Source organism: Mustelus asterias, chromosome 11 (assembly GCF_964213995.1).
Source record: "Mustelus asterias chromosome 11, sMusAst1.hap1.1, whole genome shotgun sequence".
Taxonomy (NCBI): Eukaryota; Metazoa; Chordata; class Chondrichthyes; order Carcharhiniformes; family Triakidae; genus Mustelus; species Mustelus asterias.
Window position 1 is genome coordinate 110,644,125 of NC_135811.1, and position 23,114 is coordinate 110,667,238.

Consider the following 23,114-nt stretch of genomic DNA (forward strand, 5'->3'; position numbering starts at 1 on the left):
GTCGGACAGATGTGGAGATGTGGATAGTTGGACAGACTCAGAACGGTTACTTTATTTCCCTCTCTACACACACTGCCTGAGCTGCTGAGTTTTTCCAGGATTTCCAGATGTCATTTCAGACGTATACTTGGCTCCTGCTCTCCCACACATCATGCTGCCTTGACTAGGAATCTACACAAAGTCAGCAATATTACACAATTTCTGCAACTCACCTCTCCTCCGAGTTGTACAATCGCGCCAAACCGAAATCTGCCAACTTGATCTGTCCACTGGAAAGAGGGAATAACATGTCAGCCAGAGGTATCCATACAAATCACAGGAACAACACTGGACCCCAACAGCCAAACTTCCCGGCACCCCCAGTAACCTCTCCCAGATAACGGGAACAATCAGCCAGAGAGTGGATTCCAGAATAAATCATCCCATACACCCCTAACTAACCCCCCTAAACTTAACCCTCCCAACTAAATCCCCTAAACTAAACCCCCACAAACCCCCCTAAACTAACCCCCGTCCAAACCCCGCAAACTAAATCCCCCCTAAACTAAACCCTCCCTAAACTAAACCCCCCTAAACTAAACCCCCCCAAAACTAAACATCCCCAAACTAAACCTCCAAAACTAAACCCCCCCAAACTAATCCCCTTTAAACTAATCCCCCCAAAACTAACCCGTGAAACTAACCCACTCCGAACTAAACCCCCCAAACCCCCCCAAACTAAATCACCATAAACTAAACCCCACAAACTAAACCCCCCTAAAACTAAACCCCCTAAACTAAACCCCCCCTTAAACTAAACACCCCCTAAACTAAACCGCCCCAAACTAACCCCGCCTAAACTAAACCCCCCAAACTAAACTCCCTAAACTAAACCCCTCCTAAACTAAACCCCTTAAACTAAACCCCCTAAACTAAATCCCTCCTAAACTAAACCCCCCCCAAACTAAACCCACCTAAACTAAAGCCCCCCAAACCCTCTAAACTAAACCCCCCCAAAAATAACCCCCCCCCAAACTAAGCCACCCTCTTAAAGTTTCTCTCTATACTGAGCTAACATATTTACCCTCTAACACCCACCCACCCGCCCACAGTAAAACCTTCCCCCACCCCACCATCAACAGCTTCCCACCAAGTATACCCGCCATCCCAAACTCGCCCCGCACGTTCATACCTATTGTTGAGGAGGATGTTGGAGCACTTAATGTCACGATGCAGAAAATTCTTTTTGTGACAGTAATCCAGACCATCCATCAGTTGCCGCATGAAAGATTTGATGTGGTCCTCAGTGAAATGCACCAGCCCCGATTCCAGCAGACCCATCAAATCATGATCCATGTACTCAAAGACCAGGTAGAAAGCTCCTGTTAGATTAGTAATAGAGACAACATGAGCAAGCAAATGGTTACTGCCATCATTTACTAGGTGCAGGGAAGTATGGGAGAAAGTTACTTGCATAATTAGCATAGGATTCGCAAATACTGTTGATGTTTTAAAATACTGACTCCCTTATGAGTTAGCTTAGTTGGAATCGCAGAACTCTATAAACCCATTACTGTGGATTCAAACCCCACTCTAGCTCTCGAGCCCATTATCTGAATCAATGCAATACTAAGAATCACCACATTGACATTGTTCAGATCACATTTGTTACAGATGGCGGTCATGTCACTGGAATAATAACCCAGAGACACTGGCCCAAATTCAACCACGACAGGTAATAGAATTTAAATTCAATTAATAAAATTTGGAATTGAAATCTAGACTCAATAATGGTGACCATGAACTACAATCAATTGTCATAAAAAGCCGTCTGATTCATTATTATCCGTAGGGGAGGAAATCTGACATGTCTGGCCTACAAGTGACTCCAGACACTAGCATACAAAGTAGCAAAAAAAGCAACAGGTCTGAGGAATGGGAGCAGTTTAAAATTCAGCAAAAGAGGACCAAGGGATTGATTAAGAAGGGGAAAATAGAGTATGAAAGAAAGTAAGCTAGTGGGGAACATAAATCTGACTGTAGAAATTTCTATAGATATGTAAAGAGAAAAAGATTGACAAAATCAAATGTAGGCCCCTTACAGTCAGAAATGGGAAAATTCATAACGGGAAATAAAGAAATGGCTGAGGAATTAAATTTGTACTTTGCTTCAGTCTTCACAAAGGAAGACATGAATAATGTGCCAGAAGTTCCGAGAGAAACATGTTTGAGTGGGGAGCTGAAGGAAATCAGCATTAGCAAAGGAATGGTTCTGGGGAAATTGATGGGATTGAAGGTGGATAAATCTCCAGGTCCTGATAATCTTCATCACAGAGTACTTAAGGAAATGGCCCTGGAAATAGTAGATCCATTGGTGGTTATTTTCCAAAATTCTTTGGACTCTGGAATAGTTCCTATAGATTGGAGGGCAGCTAATGTAAGCCCATTATTTAAAAAGGGACATAGAGAGAAAACAGGGAACTATAGACCAGTGAGCCTAACGTCGGTACTGGGGAAGTTTTGTAGCTCAGCATTTGGAAGGCAGTGGTATAATCAGACAAAGTCAACATGGATTTACAAAAGGGAAATCATACTTGACAAATCTATTGGAATTATTTAAGAATGTAACTTGTAGAGTTGAACTGAGGAGAACCAATGGATGTGGTTTATTTAGACTTTCAGAAGGCTTTCCACAAGGTCTCACATAGCAGACTACAATGTAAAGTTAAAGCACATGGGATTGCAAGTAATGTCTTGAGATAGAAAGCTGGTTAGCAGATAGGGAGCAAAGAGTTGGCATATATGGGTCTTTTTCTGATTGGTAGTCAGTGACTAGTGGGATCGGTGCTAGGACCTCAACTGTTCATATTATATATTAATGATTTGGAAGAGGGAACTGAATGTATTATCTCCAAATTTGCAGATGATACAAAGTTGGGTGGGACGGTGAGCTATGAGGAGGATGCAGAGATGCTTCAGCGTGATTTGGACAGGCTGAATGTGTGGGCATCTGCATGGCAGATACAGTATAACGTGGATAAATGTGAGGTTAGCAATAGTAGGAAGACATTATTATTTGAATGGGTGTAAGTTGAGTGAGGTGGATACTCAACGAGTCCTCGTGCATCAGTCGCTGAAAGTAAGCAAGCAGGTACAGCAGGCAGTAAAGGCGGCAAATGGTATGTTGGCCTTCATAATGAGAGGATTTGAGAATAGGGATAGGGATAGTTTTACTGCATTGTATAGGGCGAAGGTGAGGCCACACCTGGAGTATTGTGTGCAGTTTTGGTGTCCTTATCTGAGGAAGAATGTCCTTGCTATAGAGGGAGCACAGCAAAGGTTTACCAGGCTGATTCCTGGGATGGCAGGTCTGTCATATGAGGAGAGACTAGATCAGTTAGGATTATATTCACTGGAGTTTAGAAGAGTGAGAGGAGATCTCATAGAAACTTATAAAATTCTAACAGGATTAGACAGGGTAGATTCAGAAAGAATGTTCCTAATGGTGGGGGAGTCCAGAACTAGGGTCATAGTTTGAGGTTAAGGGGTAAACCTTTTAGGACTGAGGTGACGAGAAATTCACTGCCACAGAAATTAATTGAGGCCAAAATGTTGTGTGATTTCAAAAATAAATTAGATATAGCTCTTGGGACTAAAGGGATCAAGGGATATGGGGGGGAAGAGAGAATCAGGAAATTGAATTTGATGATCAGCCATGATCAAGATGAATGGCAGCGCAGGCTCGAAGGGCCGAATGGCTTACTCCTGCTTCTGGTTTCTATGTTTCTAGATCCACATCGATGTGGTTGATACTTAACTACCCCCTGAAATGGCCTAGCAAGCCACCCAGTTTAAGGACAATGAGGGATGGGCAAGAAATGCTGGTCTATCCACCGACACCCACATCCCATGAAAAACTAAATTTAAAAAATTAAACCTGATGATCCAATGACAGCAGTTCAGGAGTCCTCCCAGGGTTGGCTCACCACTATCAGAAATGGATTTCATTCATTCCTGTCTGTCGATAGAATGCTTGAAAAGTTCCAAAAGGAGACATTTCTGGCAAATTAGTCACAAATCTGAGAATTTAAAGATTACCCAAATCTCCAGGTGTGCATTGTCCTCCTTGCCACCCCCTCCCCCCCCCCCCCCCCCCCCCGCCCCCCCCACAATAGCTGAAAGGTTGGGGTGGGGGAGGAGAGGAGCCCATCCCCGATGGCTGCCCTGACTGGCAGGGTAACTGAGTTAAGATGGGACTTTCGCCCCTCACAAACAGGAAGTCTTGCCTCAAAGAGCTGCTGGCCAAAAGAAAGCATGCAATGCAGGTGACTCTGAAGTCTTGCTCAGGACGAGCAGGCTGGCCAAGGTGAGGAGGGTGGGGTGGAAAGGGGGTGATGCAGGGGAACTGGGAATTGCTGTTACATTTATCGAGAGGGACCATTAATAAGGGTTCCTCCTCAACCCAACACCAGTCCACACGAGGAAAGCTGCCAGGTGAGCCGCTTGGTGTGGGCCTCTCCCACCAACAGTTAAATCCTGGCAGTGCTAATGAAGTATTTAATCGGACATTAATCTTTAAGTTTTTCTCTCTTTCTTGGGAGAGGTGAGTGGCTGTGTGGAGCCTGCACCATCTTATGGATGGTGTGAACTTCTTAAATTTTCATGCAAGCAATTTTTTTCAATATTGGAGAGGTTAAACTGATGAAGTTAGAAATTGACCTTTTATGAATGGTGAAGGGAAGGACATTAGAATTGTTTTATCATTTATCAGAATGCGATAGTTATAACTGAAATAACATTGTGCCCATCAATGCAATATTCTCTTTGTGATGTTTCAGTTAAACTGTAGTCCTCACCAAAGGTGCACATCAATATGTGACATTCAAAACGAACTTCAAGCAATTAAGATCATTCATTAGAGGCAGTTGAAACAAACAGTCTGCTAGGAAAACAATGTGATCAGGGTGTGGCCAGTCACTGTAAAAAGATATGGATGTGTCACAATGTACTGGCAAATCCACGGTAAGGGTTTGTTATAGCAGGTGTTCAAGTGAGTAACGACTGTTCTCAGGATAAATTGAAGCGAAAATGAAGTCCCGACCATTCCTGTTCATTTCCCTTTTGAAGTCGAGTATCTGGGTCATCCTTTCGATAGCATTTCCATTCAGATGATTACAATGGGATATGGTTAAAGTTTGAATCATTGTGTGTTTTTGCAAAGTGTCCGGAACGTCACAAATGCTTCTGTGATGAATGTTACATAATGCCCCGCGCGTTACAATGGAGTTTTGTAAACTTGCCATTGAAAAAATATCTTTTTGCTGTTTCCTGTTATTCTAAGATTGTTGAATTAAATAAAACTTTTGCCTGTTTATTTTAATGAATTTGAATTTTGATCTTCTTTGTCACATTACTGTTATATCAGTATTGTGAAAGTACTCATATATTCATTCTTAAAATGATCCAATTTCCGTATACTTTGCCTTCATTAATGAGCAGCTATACTGTTAACAAGCTTCTTGCAACCCACACACATTGGACCTGAATACTGGGCCCAGGTCCCCACAATTCACACACAGTCAGGGCCCAAAGACCAACGTTGGCCATTACAACCACAGCTGCAACCTGGTTACTGCTCCAACAAGTTCCACAGCATGACTCCGCAAAGATGTCAAGTAAGTGGTGAGCACAAGTGGTCTTAAATGTAACGCATCACAAAGTGTAAAGCTTGGGGATTTGGTGAGAGTGGGAATATGGTGCAGACGGGGAAGGATTTGCTGCTTTTTGTCTCCAATATGTGTGGTGGTTTACAGTACAGGAAAATATTTAATCCACCTATAATTCAAGCTAGATCACATACTGCTGAAAAGTGAGACATTTGCTAAAGCTTTTCATCTTCACTCCTCAGGAATACCAAATTGCAAATAATCACAGCAATTTATGCCACAAGAGAAAAGGGTGCTGATTGGCTGGCAAGTGCTAGATGAAAAGTTTTGACAACATGACCTTCTTTTCAGCTATATTCAAGTTCTGCACTACCAAGCGACTGCTAGATCAAATAACGAATTCTGACTAAAATTATAAGCCAAGTTGATTAAATACATAGATGAATTAATTAAATAAATAAAACAAGGTCATACAGGAATGGCAATGCATTGGAACTGCAGTACATGGAAGCTTAGGTATGGTGGGAAGGTCTTAGGAGGAAAGGCTGAGGGACTTGAGGTTGTTTTTGTTAGAGAGAAGAAGGTTAAGAGGTGACTTAATAGAGGCATAGAAGACAATCAGAGGATTAGATAGGGTGGATACGGAGAGCCTTTTTCCTCCGATGGTGATAGCTAGCACGAGGGGACATAGCTTTAAATTGAGGGGTGATAGATATATGACAGATGTCAGAGGTAGGTTCTTCACTCAGAGAGTGGTAAGGGCATGGAATGCCCTGCCTGCAGCAGTAGTGGACTCGCCAACATTAAGGGCATTTAAATGGTTATTGGATAAACATATGGATGATGTTGGAATAGTGTAGGTTAGATGGGCTTTAGATTGGTTTCACTGGTCGGCGCAACATCGAGGGCCGAAGGGCCTGTACTGCGCTGTAATGTTCAATGTTCTTAGGGAGATACTGCAACCCCAGACAACCACATCTACAGCACAGACTGCATTGCGAGGAACTTCAGTTCAAAATTGTTGAACTGGTGTGAGTGGAAACATTATGGAGCATGAGGGATGGGGAAAGTTGCCTGGACACTTTGATCCAAGGTAGAGTCATCGAGTCAGAGGTTTACAGCATGGAAAGACAGCTCTTAGGTAAAAAAATGGTAAAGGTCTGGTTAGTGTTCAAGGACAGGAGAGTGCGCCTGCAATTCAAGCAGTAAGAGGACCTCAGATGCAGTGCTGGAGGAGTCTCAGCCTCGGTCAATATCCAACAGGCAAGATGCTCTTGCTACTTGTGTGGGTGAAGGCAAAATCTTCAGGTTGATGAGAAACCCTAACACAGTGTTATGGTGCAAATGGCTGTTCAAGCAGGAAAAGGAATGTGTTAGTTATAGTGGACATTATAGTCAAGGGCCAGGACTGCACAATGGGGCTCTGTAGATTGTGTTGCTTGTGCAGTACCTTCGAGTTAAAGACATCTCCTCGCGACTGGAGAAGAATTTTGAATAAGAGGGAGGAAACCAGTTGTAATCATCCCAATCACAGCGGCAGAATGAGGAATGAGGTTTTATTGAGGGTATTTTGAGCAGTTAGGGTTTGAATTAAAATGCATAGGTAATAATCGCTGCATTGCATACTTGGAATAGGATCAAACAAATCAGTTAAAAGCATGCCTCACAGGGTGGTGTAGGAAACAGGCTTCGATTCACGGATCACTAGTCTCAGTGTTGAGGGAAAGGGAACAGGACTGAGAGAAGGAGAACTATTTTCACTCAGACCATTGAGAATCTTTAGAATCCTGTACCTCAGAGCGCTGTGGATTGTTCAGCATTCTCAAAGCTGAAATCAATAGGTTATTAGATTGTGAAGGAATCACGGAGTACATGTAATGAAAAAGTGGGGTTAAGGTCAAGGATCAACCATGATTTTATTAAATGATGGAACAGGCTTGAATGGCCAGATGGCCTACACTCCTGTTTCTTATTTTTAAATTAAAGAGCAGACAAATTTGTATTAACTGTATTGTAAATAATTGGGAAGTGAAAGTGGACACTCAACATTTTGGTTACAAGGATGAAATCGTTATAACATCACTCCTCACGTTAACATCTACCGACATACCTTTATCTTTTTTGAAGTCCAGTGCATCTTGTTTGTCCGTCACAATTTCCTTCATGTTGACCACACTGGTATGATTGAGCTGACGAAGGATCTTGATTTCTCGAATGGCCGTGATGGGGAATCCCTCCTTTTCGTTATCCAGCCGTACCTTTTTAAGAGCAACCATCTCGCCTATCAGAAGAGAAAGAGTCTCCAATTTATGACAGCCAGTGACATGGGAAGAAGTCTCTACTGCTTCTGGTGGGTGTAATTGAAAAAAACTGATTTGTCTGCGATATACAACGGTCAGTGTAACGCTGTTACAGAATGCTGGTATACCACGAGAATACTTTGCTGTTGAATGGACTACCTTTATTTAAACTTCAGTCAGCGCTTAGTACAAGCACCAACCTTATAACATTTGAAGGAGAGCAGAAAGTCAAGAGCACAAAAGATAACTGAGCACCAACTGTCTGTTATTTCATTATGGTTGTTCTTGTATTCAGTGCATCAATGAGGTGTGAACCAACAAGTAAGCATAGTTTCTGCTGTCCAAAATACATGGAGTGCTTAAAACGCTTTAACCAGCAACTTGAAATGGAAATGAAGGCATACAGCCATTATGTTCTTTTGCCCAATATACGCATTTTAAACATGGGCCTTTCAAGAATTGGGGTAACACTGAATCATGAACTTAACACAGATTGAGGAGATCCATACCCAAGTGCCATGGGATCAAATAGCAGTCCCAGCCAGCTCAGACACGCAAAAGGGCTGAAAGCACAGAATGAAAGCCTTCGCTAGCTCACCTTTTCTACAAAAGGTGATGGCAGCAGACTCAAAAACTACACTGCAGAGCAGAAAAATGCAGCAGACTGCTCACAGCAGAGAGAAACAGTGAGGCATCACCACACCAAGATGGCATTTCTCATCAAGAAAAGCGCAAAGGATTGTAATCACAAATCTTAAGTATCAGAACACAAATTTGAAGCACAATGTTCTGGATGTCCTGTATGTAGAAAGCACAAGTTTCTGAATCACTAATTACCTGTATCTTTATCCTTCGCCTTGTAAACTTGCCCATACGTCCCTTCACCAGTGATTCCAATGATGTCAAATTTATCCACACATCGCTTGCCCCAGTCACTCTCAGTCTCCTTTTTCTCACCATAGCGGGGACAACAGATTCTTTAAAAAATTAAGAAAGGTGTCAGTGGAATAATAACTAGCCAGCACCTGGATCAACAAACCTCCACTTAACAACGTAAGTCCAAGATTATTTCCATTTTTTTCCAAAGCTAGTAACTCTCACTGGGATACAGTTCCACACACACTGAATCTCACTGGGGTACAGTTCCACACACACTGACTCTCACTGGGATACAGTTCCACACACACTGACTCTCACTGGGATACAGTTCCACACACACTGACTCTCACTGGGATACAGTTCCACACACACTGACTCTCACTGGGGTACAGTTCCACACACACTGACTCTCATTGGGATACAGTTCCACACACACTGACTCTCACTGGGGTACAGTTCCACACACACTGACTCTCACTGGGGTACAGTTCCACACACACTGACTCTCACTGGGATACAGTTCCACACACACTGACTCTCACTGGGGTACGGGTTCCACACACACTGACTCTCACTGGGGTACAGTTCCACACACACTGAATCTCACTGGGGTACAGTTCCACACGGTAGCACAGTGGTTAGCATTGCTGCTTCACAGCTCCAGGGCACGGTAGCACAGTGGTTAGCATTGCTGCTTCACAGCTCCAGGGTCCCAGGTTCGATTCCCGGCTCGGGTCACTGTCTGTGTGGAGTTTGCACATTCTCCTCGTGTCTGCGTGGGTTTCCTCCGGGTGCTCCGGTTTCCTCCCACAGTCCAAAGATGTGCGGGTTAGGTTGATTGGCCAGGTTAAAAATTGCCCCTTAGAGTCCTGGGATGTGTAGGTTAGCGGGTAAATATGTGGGGGTAGGGCCTGGGTGGGATTGTGGTCGGTGCAGACTCGATGGGCCGAATGGCCTCCTTCTGCACTGTAGGGTTTCTATGATTTCTATGATTTCACACTGACTCTCATTGGGATACAGTTCCACACACACTGACTCTCAGTGAGGTACAGTTCCACGCACACTGACTCTCACTGGGATACAGCTCCACACACACTGACTCTCACTGGGATACAGTTCCACACACACTGACTCTCACTGGGATACAGCTGCACACACACTGACTCTCACTGGGATACAGCTGCACACACACTGACTCTCACTGGGATACAGTTCCACACACACTGACTCCCACTGGGATACAGTTCCACACACACTGACTCTCACTGGGATACAGTTCCACACACACTGACTCTCACTGGGGTACAGTTCCACACACACTGACTCTCACTGGGGTACAGTTCCACACACACTGACTCTCACTGGGATACAGTTCCACACACACTGACTCTCACTGGGGTACGGGTTCCACACACACTGACTCTCACTGGGATACAGTTCCACACACACTGACTCTCACTGGGATACAGTTCCACACACACTGACTCCCACTGGGATACAGTTCCACACACACTGACTCTCACTGGGATACAGTTCCACACACACTGACTCTCACTGGGATACAGCTGCACACACACTGACTCTCACTGGGATACAGCTGCACACACACTGACTCTCACTGGGATACAGTTCCACACACACTGACTCCCACTGGGATACAGTTCCACACACACTGACTCTCACTGGGATACAGTTCCACACACACTGACTCCCACTGGGGTACAGTTCCACACACACTGACTCTCACTGGGGTACAGTTCCACACACACTGACTCTCACTGAGATACAGTTCCACACACACTGACTCTCACTGGGATACAGTTCCACACACACTGACTCTCACTGGGATACAGTTCCACACACACTGACTCCCACTGGGGTACAGTTCCACACACACTGACTCCCACTGGGGTACAGTTCCACGCACACTGACTCTCACTGGGATACAGTTCCACACACACTGACTCTCACTGGGATACAGTTCCACACACACTGACTCTCACTGGGGTACAGTTCCACACACACTGACTCTCACTGGGGTACAGTTCCACACACACTGACTCTCTAATGCCAGACCCTGTTGGGCTGCATGTGGGGCATACAGGAACTGGTGTGATAGAAGTGAACTGATTTTCTGCAGTTGGGTGACTGCAACTGATAGAAAAGGAAGGATTGGTGCAACAAGCATATAGGCAGCGTCCTTCACCATTCATACACCGGGTTTCTGCTATCCTGTCCTCCAATCCACCTCCAACATTATCATACAGTTGTGGTGTTCAAGGGATCTTGTAATTGCAGATCAGGCCAGTGACATTTCACTGTCAGTTATCTTATTCAACATTTGAGAATGAACCTAACCCCTGGCTGCCTGAGCAACAAATTAGAGAGACAGCCTCCAGCAAACAAAGGCAGGTATGAGGCCAGGATGTCTAAGATATTCATCCTCAGATATCCTTACTTGGGCCTCTTTTTAAGGACTGGCTGAGATGGAGGTGGTGTCTTCTGTTCCGGGGAATCTGGCGATGACGGATCTGTTCCAGGGAGTTCCGGCGGGAGTGGGAGGTCTGCCAGTAAATGCCTTGTTCTTTGGTCTCTGTCTTTCTTGGCTGGTTTTACAGGCTGGATTTCTTTCGGACTGAAATAGAAACAACATTACATTACCAAAAAAACGGGGCACCTAGGAATGGTTGGTGCTGGTTAATCGGTACCAGGGAAGGAAGAATCAGAGTACACGGCAGAATTTGCTTAATTCAAGAAAAGGTGTTTCAGTGAAGGTCTTTAACCTTCTGGACTCCTCCTGCCTCACGCTGCCTAAAATCCTTCATTTGGGTTCGTGACATTAGCTTTCATGACAAGCTGGGTGAGTGGGCAAATGCATGGCAGATGCAGTATAATGTGGATAAATATGAGGTTGTCCATTTTGGTAGCATAAACAGGAAGACAGATTATCTGAATGGGTATAAATTGAGGGGAGTGTGCAGCGGGACCTGGGTGTCTTTGTGCACCAGTCATTGAAGGTAAGCATGCAGGTGCAGCAGGCGGTAAAAAAGGTCAATGTTACGTTGGCCTTCATAGCGAGAGGTTTCAAGTACAGCAGCAAGGATGTCTTGCTGCAATTATACAGCGCCTTGTTAAGACCACACCTGGAATATCGTGTACAGTTTTGGTCTCCTTATCTATGGAAGGATGTTCTTGCTGAAGTGCAGTGAAGTTTACCAGACTGATTCCTGGGATGGTGGGACTGAAATATGCTGAGAGATTGAGTCGGTTAGGATTATAGCAACTAGAGTTTAGGAGAACGAGAGGATCTCGTAGAATGTTACAAAATTCTAACAGGCCTAGACAGCGTAGAAGCAGGGAGAATGTTCCCAATGTGGGGGAGTCCAGAAGCAGGGGACACATCTGAGGTAAACCTTTTAGGACAGAGATGAAGAGAAATTTCTTCACCCAGAGAGGGTGAGTTTACAGAATTTGCTCCCACAGAAAGCAGTTGATGTCAAAACATTTTGTGTTTTCAAGAACGAATTAAGTATAGCTCTTGGGGCAAAGGGGATCAAAGGATATGGGGGGAAGGCGAGATCAGACTATTGAGTTGGATGATCAGGCATGGTCATAACAAAAGGTGGAGCAGGCCAAAGGGCCGAATGGCCTCCTCCTCCTAGTTTCGATGTTTCTATGTTAGGGACAGTATTTTTTTAAATGTTAACAATTTTTTGTGATCAAACTGCAACATGCCGGGAACACAGAGAAAGACATTAACTTTCATTCACTGGACGGCAAAAGGATCTCACAAATACAGCTGAACACAGCTTGTTACAACAATAAAGAATTCCTGATCTGTTGCACATCATCAAGGAATGCTGCCATCTCTTCCTCCAACCCAGCAATGCAAAGTCTCTTTCTCTGCCCATAGTACATGCAATCCCTCACTTTCAGCCCGTGCTGCACGCAGTCTCTCGCTCTCGGCCCGTGCTGCGCGCAGTCTCTCGCTCTCGGCCCGTGCTGCGCGCAGTCTCTCGCTCTCGGCCCGTGCTGCGCGCAGTCCCGCGCTCTCTACATGTGCTGTGTGCAATCTCTCACTCTCGGCTTGTGCTGCGCGCCGTCCCGCGCTCTCTACATGTGCTGCATGCAGTCCCACGCTCTCTACATGTGCTGCCATGCTCTCTGCTTGTGCTGCGCGCAGTCCCACGCTCTCGGCCCGTGTTGCGCGCAGTCTCTCGCTCTCGGCCCGTGCTGCGCGCAGTCTCTCGCTCTCGGCCCGTGCTGCGCGCAGTCTCTCGCTCTCGGCCCGTGCTGCGCGCAGTCTCTCGCTCTCGGCCCATGCTGCGCGCAGTCTCTCGCTCTCGGCCCGTGCTGCGCGCAGTCTCTCGCTCTCGGCCCGTGCTGCGCGCAGTCTCTCGCTCTCGGCCCGTGCTGCGCTCAGTCTCTAGCTCTCGGCCCGTGCTGCGTGCAGTCTCTCGCTCTCGGCCCGTGCTGCGCTCAGTCTCTCGCTCTCGGCCCGTGCTGCGCTCAGTCTCTCGCTCTCGGCCCGTGCTGCGCGCAGTCTCTCGCTCTCGGCCCATGCTGCGCGCAGTCTCTCGCTCTCGGCCCGTGCTGCGCTCAGTCTCTCGCTCTCGGCCCGTGCTGCGCGCAGTCTCTCGCTCTCGGCCCGTGCTGCGCGCAGTCTCTCGCTCTCGGCCCGTGCTGCGCTCAGTCTCTCGCTCTCGGCCCGTGCTGCGCTCAGTCTCTCGCTCTCGGCCCGTGCTGCGCGCAGTCTCTCGCTCTCGGCCCATGCTGCGCGCAGTCTCTCGCTCTCGGCCCGTGCTGCGCTCAGTCTCTCGCTCTCGGCCCGTGCTGCGCGCAGTCTCTCGCTCTCGGCCCGTGCTGCGCGCAGTCTCTCGCTCTCGGCCCGTGCTGCGCTCAGTCTCTCGCTCTCGGCCCGTGCTGCACTCAGTCTCTCGCTCTCGGCCCGTGCTGCGCGCAGTCTCTCGCTCTCGGCCCATGCTGCGCGCAGTCTCTCGCTCTCGGCCCGTGCTGCGCGCAGTCTCTCGCTCTCGGCCCGTGCTGCGCGCAGTCTCTCGCTCTCGGCCCGTGCTGCGCGCAGTCTCTCGCTCTCGGCCCGTGCTGCGCGCAGTCTCTCGCTCTCGGCCCATGCTGCGCGCAGTCTCTCGCTCTCGGCCCGTGCTGCGCGCAGTCTCTCGCTCTCGGCCCGTGCTGCGCGCAGTCTCTCGCTCTCGGCCCATGCTGCGCGCAGTCTCTCGCTCTCGGCCCATGCTGCGCGCAGTCTCTCGCTCTCGGCCCATGCTGCGCGCAGTCTCTCGCTCTCGGCCCATGCTGCGCGCAGTCTCTCGCTCTCGGCCCGTGCTGCGCGCAGTCTCTCGCTCTCGGCCCATGCTGCGCGCAGTCTCTCGCTCTCGGCCCGTGCTGCGCGCAGTCTCTCACTCTCGGCCCGTGCTGCGCGCAGTCTCTCGCTCTCGGCCCGTGCTGCGCGCAGTCCCCCGCCCTGTGCAAAGCACGGAGCAGCTAATCAGACAACAGCTCTTCAAAATCACACACAACCTTCCACAAATAAAGGGTAACTGTGCCCCAGTGGGAACCTGGTGCATTGCAATCTTCTTTTGGGAAGTTAGCTGCATTCTTTTGCTGTCTGACAGAAGAGGTGTTTAGCACAGGGAATTTCTGCTCTCTCGCTCCTCACCATGTGATCTGTTGTTGCTGTTAGCTATCTCCACTTTACATACGTCAAGAGACATATTGTACTTGAGTGAGATAACTCAAAATATATTGAAGATTCTCGGAGGGTTGATGAGCTCCATGGGTTAACCAGATCGGAATGAGACAGCGCCACTTTGGCAGTGCTGGCATCCTGGCCTTTGTGAAAATGATGAACTGAGGGGGAGGCAGGAAAACCTCAGCCTTGTAAAAGCAGTCTCCTTTGTGAAACAGGAATGATGAGGGGCAGATTATGTGAACGCCATTCCCGGAACACATGCAGATCATTCCAGAGCATGCGCAGATCATTCCCGGAACGTGCACGGATCATTCCCGGAACAAAGAACAATACAGCACAGGAACAGGCCCTTTGGCCCTCCAAGCCTGCACCGATCATGTGTTCCTAACTAGACCATCCGTTTGTATCCCTCTATTCCCAGTCTGTTCATGTGGCTATCTCGACAAGTCTTAAATGATCCTAGCGTGTCTGCCTCAACCACCTTGCTTGGTCATGCATTCCAGGCCCCCACCACCCTCTGTGTAAAATACGTCCCCCGCATATCCGTATTGAACCTTGCCCCCCTTACCTTGAACTTGTGACCCCTTGTGTTCGTCATTTCTGACCTGGGAAAAAGCTTCCAACTGTTCACCCTATCTATGCCCTTCATAATTTTATAAACTTCTATTAGGTCGCCCCTCAACCTCCGTCTTTCCAGGGAGAACAACCCTAGTTTACTCAATCTCTCATAGCTAATACCCTCCATACCAGGCAACATCCTGGTAAACCTTTTCTGTACTCTCTCCAAAGCCTCCACGTCCTTCTGGTAGTGGGGTGACCAGAACTGGACGCAGTATTCCAAATGTGGCGGATCATTCCCGGAACGTGCGCGGATCATTCCCGGAACGTGCGCGGATCATTCCCGGAACGTGCGCGGATCATTCCCAGAATGTGCGCGGATCATTCCCAGAACGTGTGCGCAGATCATTCCCTGAACGTGCGCAGATCATTTCCAAAACATGCACAAATCATTCCCAGAACACATACACATTATCCCCAGAGTGTGTACAGATCATTCCCAAAATCTGCACAGGTCATTCCCAGAATGTGTACAGGTCACCAGGAATGTGCACTGATCATTCTCAGAGTGAGTACAGATCTTTCCCAGAATGTGTACAGACTATTCCCGGAACATGCACAGATCATTCCCAGAGCACGTACGGATTATTTCAGTGTGTACAGATCTCTCCCAGAATGTGTATAGATCATTCAGAGGGTGTACATATCAGCTTGGAGTTTTTCTAGACAATAACACATTTGTAGTTTTGTGACAGGCACTAAGAAAAAGGAACTATCTTGAAACTGAGGCCTATTCCAGGATGGCAATTTGCAACATTTTTCAGAATAAGCCCGACTTCCTGATCTGCGACTGCAATATCGTTCAATGTGACACAAATTTCTTACCTTTCTATATCATCTTCGCCAGGAAGGAGAGGGGGCAATGGCAGTGGCGGCAGTGTTGAAGTCAGTAAGGGCATAACTGAGTTCAGCATGGGTGGCATGGGGAGCACACTGCCCAACACTGTGGTCCGCGATGGTTGTTGCTGAGAAATGGTTGGTGGGTGAGTCAAGACTGGTACAGGAGCCAATACAGGTACAGGTATAGATGCCGGTGGCAATGGTAATGACAAAGCTACTGGGAGCTGCGGGTGCTGCACTGTGGTTATTGGTGATGGTGCTTCAGTCAGAATCTCTGACAGAGGCTGCGACTGGTTCAGAGTCACTTGCGGTAGGGGGGGAGGTGGTAGAACAGGCGCTGGGGGCAGTGTTACCGGGGGAGATGTCGGAGGTAATGGTGGTGGAGCGGAACCTGAAGGAGGAAGCGGAGGTTTTTCCAGATCGCTTTCATTTGGTAATGGCGGCAGAGTCTTCTCCTTTGGCGTTCCCAACTCACATCTCACCACCGGTGATTTGGATTCTTTTACCAACAGTGCCAACGGGGAGAGTACAGGGCTATCCGCCAATATTTCACTGTTTATTTTTAGCTCTGGAATCACCTCCTCTGAAACATCTTCCTCCATCTTCACAATCATTGTGTTGGAAATTTCAATGGGTGAAGGTGGCTTCTCACTCTTTACTATTTTAGTCAATTTCTTCACATCTTTCAGTGCTGCCACAGAGGTTGTGCTGCTGGAACCAGCACTGACAGCACTTGTTTTAGAAATGGCCCCAACCGAAGCTTTCGGCTCTTTTGAGTCTTTTGCGCTGGACTTTGCAGCCACAGCAGCTCTTGCCCTTTTGGTTTTGCTCAGCTCAGCACCAAGACTTGATTTGAGGGTAAACCGGCTTGGTGAAATACTCGAATGCCGACTTCGTGAACGGGATTGCCTGTGCTTACTGCGTGACCGTGAGTGCCTCGAATACCCTGGGCTCCGACTCCTCGACTTTACTGACCTCCTGTGGAGAGAAACATACTCAATTAGAACAGAAATAATTGAGGTTATCCCTGCAACAACATGTCAAATAACAAGCAGGGACTGAAAAACAGTTGCACAAGGACACACCTTCAACAGATTAACAGAGAGTGTACACATTCTGCCACCCAAATGCAATTCTAGACCAATCCAGATGGTCCAGTTTCACAAACACTCCCCTGGACAGTCAACTTGAACATGTGCATGACCTGACAGGCTACTGCTTCAACACTAACACAGCACAAATACACTGAAATAATTTAGAACACTGGCCAATACATCCCATTGGCTGTTTGCCCTCACTTATACAGCTCAGAAGATGTGTTACTGCATCTGAGGGTCAAAGAGAGTGGATATGAGAAACAGCACACGCTGTGTCATCCCAATCGGTCCAATCGGCTAAGCCGAGTGATTTGTTACCTCCTGAGTGTCTTGGGCACTTTTAACTCTGCAGCCTCGCATTTGATCACTTGTCTGTATTCATCTTTATAAATTGCAGTTTGCGATTTCACCAGATATCCATCCAGTTCTTTCTCAAAAAAAGATAACTAGTCAAAAATTCTGTGTTACCACTGCCTGGTATGAACATGAGAGGGTTGCAGCAGCAGGCAGACGTGTCGGAGCGACTGGCAGGTGCGTCGGAGCGACAGGCAGACGTGTCGGAGCGGCAGGCAGGAGCGTCGGAGCGGCAGGCAGGAGCGTCGGAGCGGCAGGCAGGAGCGTCGGAGCGGCAGGCAGGAGCGTCGGAGCGGCAGGCAGGAGCGTCGGAGCGGCAGGCAGGAGCGTCGGAGCGGCAGGCAGGAGCGTCGGAGCGGCAGGCAGGAGCGTCGGAGCGGCAGGCAGGAGCGTCGGAGCGGCAGGCAGGAGCGTCGGAGCGGCAGGCAGGAGCGTCGGAGCGGCAGGCAGGAGCGTCGGAGCGGCAGGCAGGAGCGTCGGAGCGGCAGGCAGGCGCGTCGGAGCGGCAGGCAGGCGCGTCGGAGCGGCAGGCAGGCGCGTCGGAGCGGCAGGCAGGCGCGTCGGAGCGGCAGGCAGGCGCGTCGGAGCGGCAGGCAGGCGCGTCGGAGCGGCAGGCAGGCGCGTCGGAGCGGCAGGCAGGCGCGTCGGAGCGGCAGGCAGGCGCGTCGGAGCGGCAGGCAGGCGCGTCGGAGCGGCAGGCAGGAGCGTCGGAGCGGCAGGCAGGCGCGTCGGAGCGGCAGGCAGGCGCGTCGGAGCGGCAGGCAGGCGCGTCGGAGCGGCAGGCAGGAGCGTCGGAGCGGCAGGCAGGAGCGTCGGAGCGGCAGGCAGGAGCGTCGGAGCGGCAGGCAGGAGCGTCGGAGCGACAGGCAGGCGCGTCGGAGCGACAGGCAGGCGCGTCGGAGCGACAGGCAGGCGCGTCGGAGCGACAGGCAGGCGCGTCGGAGCGACAGGCAGGCGCGTCGGAGCGACAGGCAGGCGCGTCGGAGCGACAGGCAGGCGCGTCGGAGCGACAGGCAGGCGCGTCGGAGCGACAGGCAGGCGCGTCGGAGCGACAGGCAGGCGCGTCGGAGCGACAGGCAGGCGCGTCGGAGCGACAGGCAGGCGCGTCGGAGCGACAGGCAGGCGCGTCGGAGCGACAGGCAGGCGCGTCGGAGCGACAGGCAGGCGCGTCGGAGCGACAGGCAGGCGCGTCGGAGCGACAGGCAGGCGCGTCGGAGCGACAGGCAGGCGCGTCGGAGCGACAGGCAGGCGCGTCGGAGCGACAGGCAGGCGCGTCGGAGCGACAGGCAGGCGCGTCGGAGCGACAGGCAGGCGCGTCGGAGGGACAGGCAGGCGCGTCGGAGGGACAGGCAGGCGCGTCGGAGCGACAGGCAGGCGCGTCGGAGCGACAGGCAGGCGCGTCGGAGCGACAGGCAGGCGCGTCGGAGCGACAGGCAGGCGCGTCGGAGCGACAGGCAGGCGCGTCGGAGCGACAGGCAGGCGCGTCGGAGCGACAGGCAGGCGCGTCGGAGCGACAGGCAGGCGCGTCGGAGCGACAGGCAGGCGCGTCGGAGCGACAGGCAGGCGCGTCGGTGCGACAGGCAGGCGCGTCGGAGCGACAGGCAGGCGCGTCGGAGCGACAGGCAGGCGCGTCGGAGCGACAGGCAGGCGCGTCGGAGCGACAGGCAGGCGCGTCGGAGCGACAGGCAGGCGCGTCGGAGCGACAGGCAGGCGCGTCGGAGCGACAGGCAGGCGCGTCGGAGCGACAGGCAGGCGCGTCGGAGCGACAGGCAGGCGCGTCGGAGCGACAGGCAGGCGCGTCGGAGCGACAGGCAGGCGCGTCGGAGCGACAGGCAGGCGCGTCGGAGCGACAGGCAGGCGCGTCGGAGCGACAGGCAGGCGCGTCGGAGCGACAGGCAGGCGCGTCGGAGCGACAGGCAGGCGCGTCGGAGCGACAGGCAGGCGCGTCGGAGCGACAGGCAGGCGCGTCGGGGCGACAGGCAGGCGCGTCGGAGCGACAGGCAGGCGCGTCGGAGCGACAGGCAGGCGCGTCGGAGCGACAGGCAGGCGCGTCGGAGCGACAGGCAGGCGCGTCGGAGCGACAGGCAGGCGCGTCGGAGCGACAGGCAGGCGCGTCGGAGCGACAGGCAGGCGCGTCGGAGCGACAGGCAGGCGCGTCGGAGCGACAGGCAGGCGTGTCGGAGCGAAAGGCAGGCGTGTCGGAGCGACAGGCAGGCGCGTCGGAGCGAAAGGCAGGTGTGTCGGAGCGACAGGCAGATGAGTCAGAGCGACAGGCAGGCGCATCGGACCGACAGGCAGGAGCGTCAGAGCGGCAGGCAGGTGTGTCAGAGCGAAGGCAGGCGCGTCGGAGCGACAGGCAGACGTGTCGGAGCGAAAGGCAGGTGTGTCGGAGCAAAAGGCAGGCGTGTCAGAGCGACAGGCAGACGTGTCAGAACGACAGGCAGGCATGTCGGAGCGACAGGCGTGTCAGAGCGACAGGCAGACGTGTCGGAGCGAAAGGCAGGTGTGTCCGAGCGACAGGCAGGTGTGTCGGAGCGACAGGCAGGTGTGTCGGAGCGACAGGCAGGTGTGTCAGAGCGACAGGCAGGTGTGTCAGAGCGACAGGCAGGTGTGTCGGAGCGACAGGCAGGCGTGTCGGAGCGACAGGCAGGCGCGTCGGAGCGACAGGCAGGCGCGTCGGAGCGGCAGGCAGGTCTGTCAGAGCGACAGCAGCAAGCAGGTGCGTCAGAGCGACAGGCAGGCGCGTCGGAGCAGCAGGCAGGCACGTCGGAGCGGCAGGCAGGTCTGTCAGAGCGACAGCAGCAAGCAGGTGCGTCAGAGCGACAGGCAGGCACGTCGGAGCGACAGGCAGGCGCGTCGGAGCGACAGGCAGGCGCGTCGGAGCGACAGGCAGGCGCGTCGGAGCGACAGGCAGGCGCGTCGGAGCGACAGGCAGGCGCGTCGGAGCGACAGGCAGGCGCGTCGGAGCGACAGGCAGGCGCGTCGGAGCGACAGGCAGGCGCGTCGGAGCGACAGGCAGGCGCGTCGGAGCGACAGGCAGGCGCGTCGGAGCGACAGGCAGGCGCGTCGGAGCGACAGGCAGGCGCGTCGGAGCGACAGGCAGGCGCGTCGGAGCGACAGGCAGGCGCGTCGGAGCGACAGGCAGGCGCGTCGGAGCGACAGGCAGGCGCGTCGGAGCGACAGGCAGGCGCGTCGGAGCGACAGGCAGGCGCGTCGGAGCGACAGCAGCAAGCAGGTGCGTCGGAGCGACAGGCAGGTGCGTCGGAGCGGCAGGCAGGTGCGTCGGAGCGGCAGGCAGGTGCGTCGGAGCGGCAGGCAGGTGCGTCGGAGCGGCAGGCAGGTGCGTCGGAGCGGCAGGCAGGTGCGTCGGAGCGGCAGGCAGGTGCGTCGGAGCGGCAGGCAGGTGCGTCGGAGCGGCAGGCAGGTGCGTCGGAGCGGCAGGCAGGTGCGTCGGAGCGGCAGGCAGGTGCGTCGGAGCGGCAGGCAGGTGCGTCGGAGCGGCAGGCAGGTGCGTCGGAGCGGCAGGCAGGTGCGTCGGAGCGGCAGGCAGGTGCGTCGGAGCGGCAGGCAGGTGCGTCGGAGCGGCAGGCAGGTGCGTCGGAGCGGCAGGCAGGTGCGTCGGAGCGGCAGGCAGGTGCGTCGGAGCGGCAGGCAGGTGCGTCGGAGCGGCAGGCAGGTGCGTCGGAGCGGCAGGCAGGTGCGTCGGAGCGGCAGGCAGGTGCGTCGGAGCGGCAGGCAGGTGCGTCGGAGCGGCAGGCAGGTGCGTCGGAGCGGCAGGCAGGTGCGTCGGAGCGGCAGGCAGGTGCGTCGGAGCGGCAGGCAGGTGCGTCGGAGCGGCAGGCAGGTGCGTCGGAGCGGCAGGCAGGTGCGTCGGAGCGGCAGGCAGGTGCGTCGGAGCGGCAGGCAGGTGCGTCGGAGCGGCAGGCAGGTGCGTCGGAGCGGCAGGCAGGTGCGTCGGAGCGGCAGGCAGGTGCGTCGGAGCGGCAGGCAGGTGCGTCGGAGCGGCAGGCAGGTGCGTCGGAGCGGCAGGCAGGTGCGTCGGAGCGGCAGGCAGGTGCGTCGGAGCGGCAGGCAGGTGCGTCGGAGCGGCAGGCAGGTGCGTCGGAGCGGCAGGCAGGTGCGTCGGAGCGGCAGGCAGGTGCGTCGGAGCGGCAGGCAGGTGCGTCGGAGCGGCAGGCAGGTGCGTCGGAGCGGCAGGCAGGTGCGTCGGAGAGGCAGGCAGGTGCGTCGGAGCGGCAGGCAGGTGCGTCGGAGCGGCAGGCAGGTGCGTCGGAGCGGCAGGCAGGTGCGTCGGAGCGGCAGGCAGAAGCGTCGGAGCGGCAGGCAGAAGCGTCGGAGCGGCAGGCAGGTGCGTCGGAGCGGCAGGCAGGTGCGTCGGAGTGGCAGGCAGGTGTGTCGGAGCGGCAGGCAGGTGCGTCGGAGCGGCAGGCAGGTGCGTCGGAGCGGCAGGCAGGTGCGTCGGAGCGGCAGGCAGGTGCGTCGGAGCGACAGGCCAGCACATGAAGCAAGTTCCGGGCTCAAATGTGAGCCATCAATAATTCCTGGTCAGCTGCGAAGAAGATTCCACTTGGATTCTGTGCCCTTCTCATTTAACCACAATGGAATTTTAAGAGTAAACTATATTTCAACGTGAGCGACAAGGAACAGGTTCTCAGAATGAAGTGCGAAGTGTAACTATTTGAATGGCCTCTAAGAGGGAAAAGCAGAGCCACTCAATGGGGCTGCAAGGCTTCAGAAAGCTGAGAAGAAATTAAAAATGTGCATTTATAAAGCACCTTTAACATTGCAAAATGTTGCCACATACTTTGCAGAATCATCAAAGAAAATTTCACTCTAAGCCAAAGAAGGGACAGGTGAACCCATGAAGAGGTTGAGCCAAACAACACAGACACCTTTAAGAGGATGTTGAGTATGTACATAAAGGAATTGGATATAGAATCATAGAGTCATTGAGCTTTACAGCACAGAAAGAGTCCCTTTGGCCCATCGTCTGTGTGCTGGCCATCAAACACCTATCTATTCTAATCCCATTTTCCAGCACTTGGTCCATAGCCTTGTGTGCTCATTTCAAGTGCTCATCTAAATGCTTCTTAAATGTTGAGGGTTTCTGCCTCTACCAGCCTCTCAAGCAGAGTTCCAGATTCCCACCAAAAAGTTTCCTCAAATCCCCTGCTCCTTAATTTAAATCTACACCCCCTGGTTATTGACCCCTCCTCTAACAGGAAATGTTCTTTCCTATCTACAACATCTATAGCACTCATAATTTTGTACACCTTGATGGAATTCCCCCTCAGTCTTTTCTGCTCCAAGGAAAACAACCCCAGCCTAACCAGTCTCTCTCCATAGCTGGAACACTTCAAACTTGGCAACATCCTGGTGAATCTCCTCTGCACCTCTCCAGTGAAATCAATAAAAGCAAGTATCCCATATGCCTTCTTCATCACCTTATCTACCTGTCCTGCTACAATCAGGAATAAGAACATAAGAACTAGGAGCAGGAGTAGGCCATCTGGCCCCTCGAGCCTGCTCCGCCATTCAATAAGATCATGACTAGTTTTTTCGAGGACTCAGCTCCACTTACCCACCCGCTCACCATAACCCTTAATTCCTTTACTGTTGAAAAATTTATCTATCCTTGCCTTAAAAACATTTAATGCGGTAGCTTCAACTG

General features: G+C 52.1%; 1 protein-coding gene across 1 annotated transcript in view; it reads right to left on the reverse strand.

Annotated features, from left to right (window-relative positions):
- Nucleotides 1-17,510, reverse strand: part of cdk12 (cyclin dependent kinase 12) — a 47,818-nt gene extending 30,308 nt beyond the window's left edge. The window contains exons 1-7 of the mRNA XM_078222967.1: nt 17,500-17,510; nt 15,978-16,970; nt 11,283-11,459; nt 8,783-8,922; nt 7,756-7,926; nt 1,172-1,361; nt 213-269 (exon numbers count right to left, since the gene is read on the reverse strand). Coding sequence (XP_078079093.1) covers nt 213-269; nt 1,172-1,361; nt 7,756-7,926; nt 8,783-8,922; nt 11,283-11,459; nt 15,978-16,970; nt 17,500-17,510 — 1,739 coding nt within the window. The remainder of the gene's footprint in view (nt 1-212; nt 270-1,171; nt 1,362-7,755; nt 7,927-8,782; nt 8,923-11,282; nt 11,460-15,977; nt 16,971-17,499) is intronic.
- Between the last annotated feature and the right edge of the window lie 5,604 nt (nt 17,511-23,114).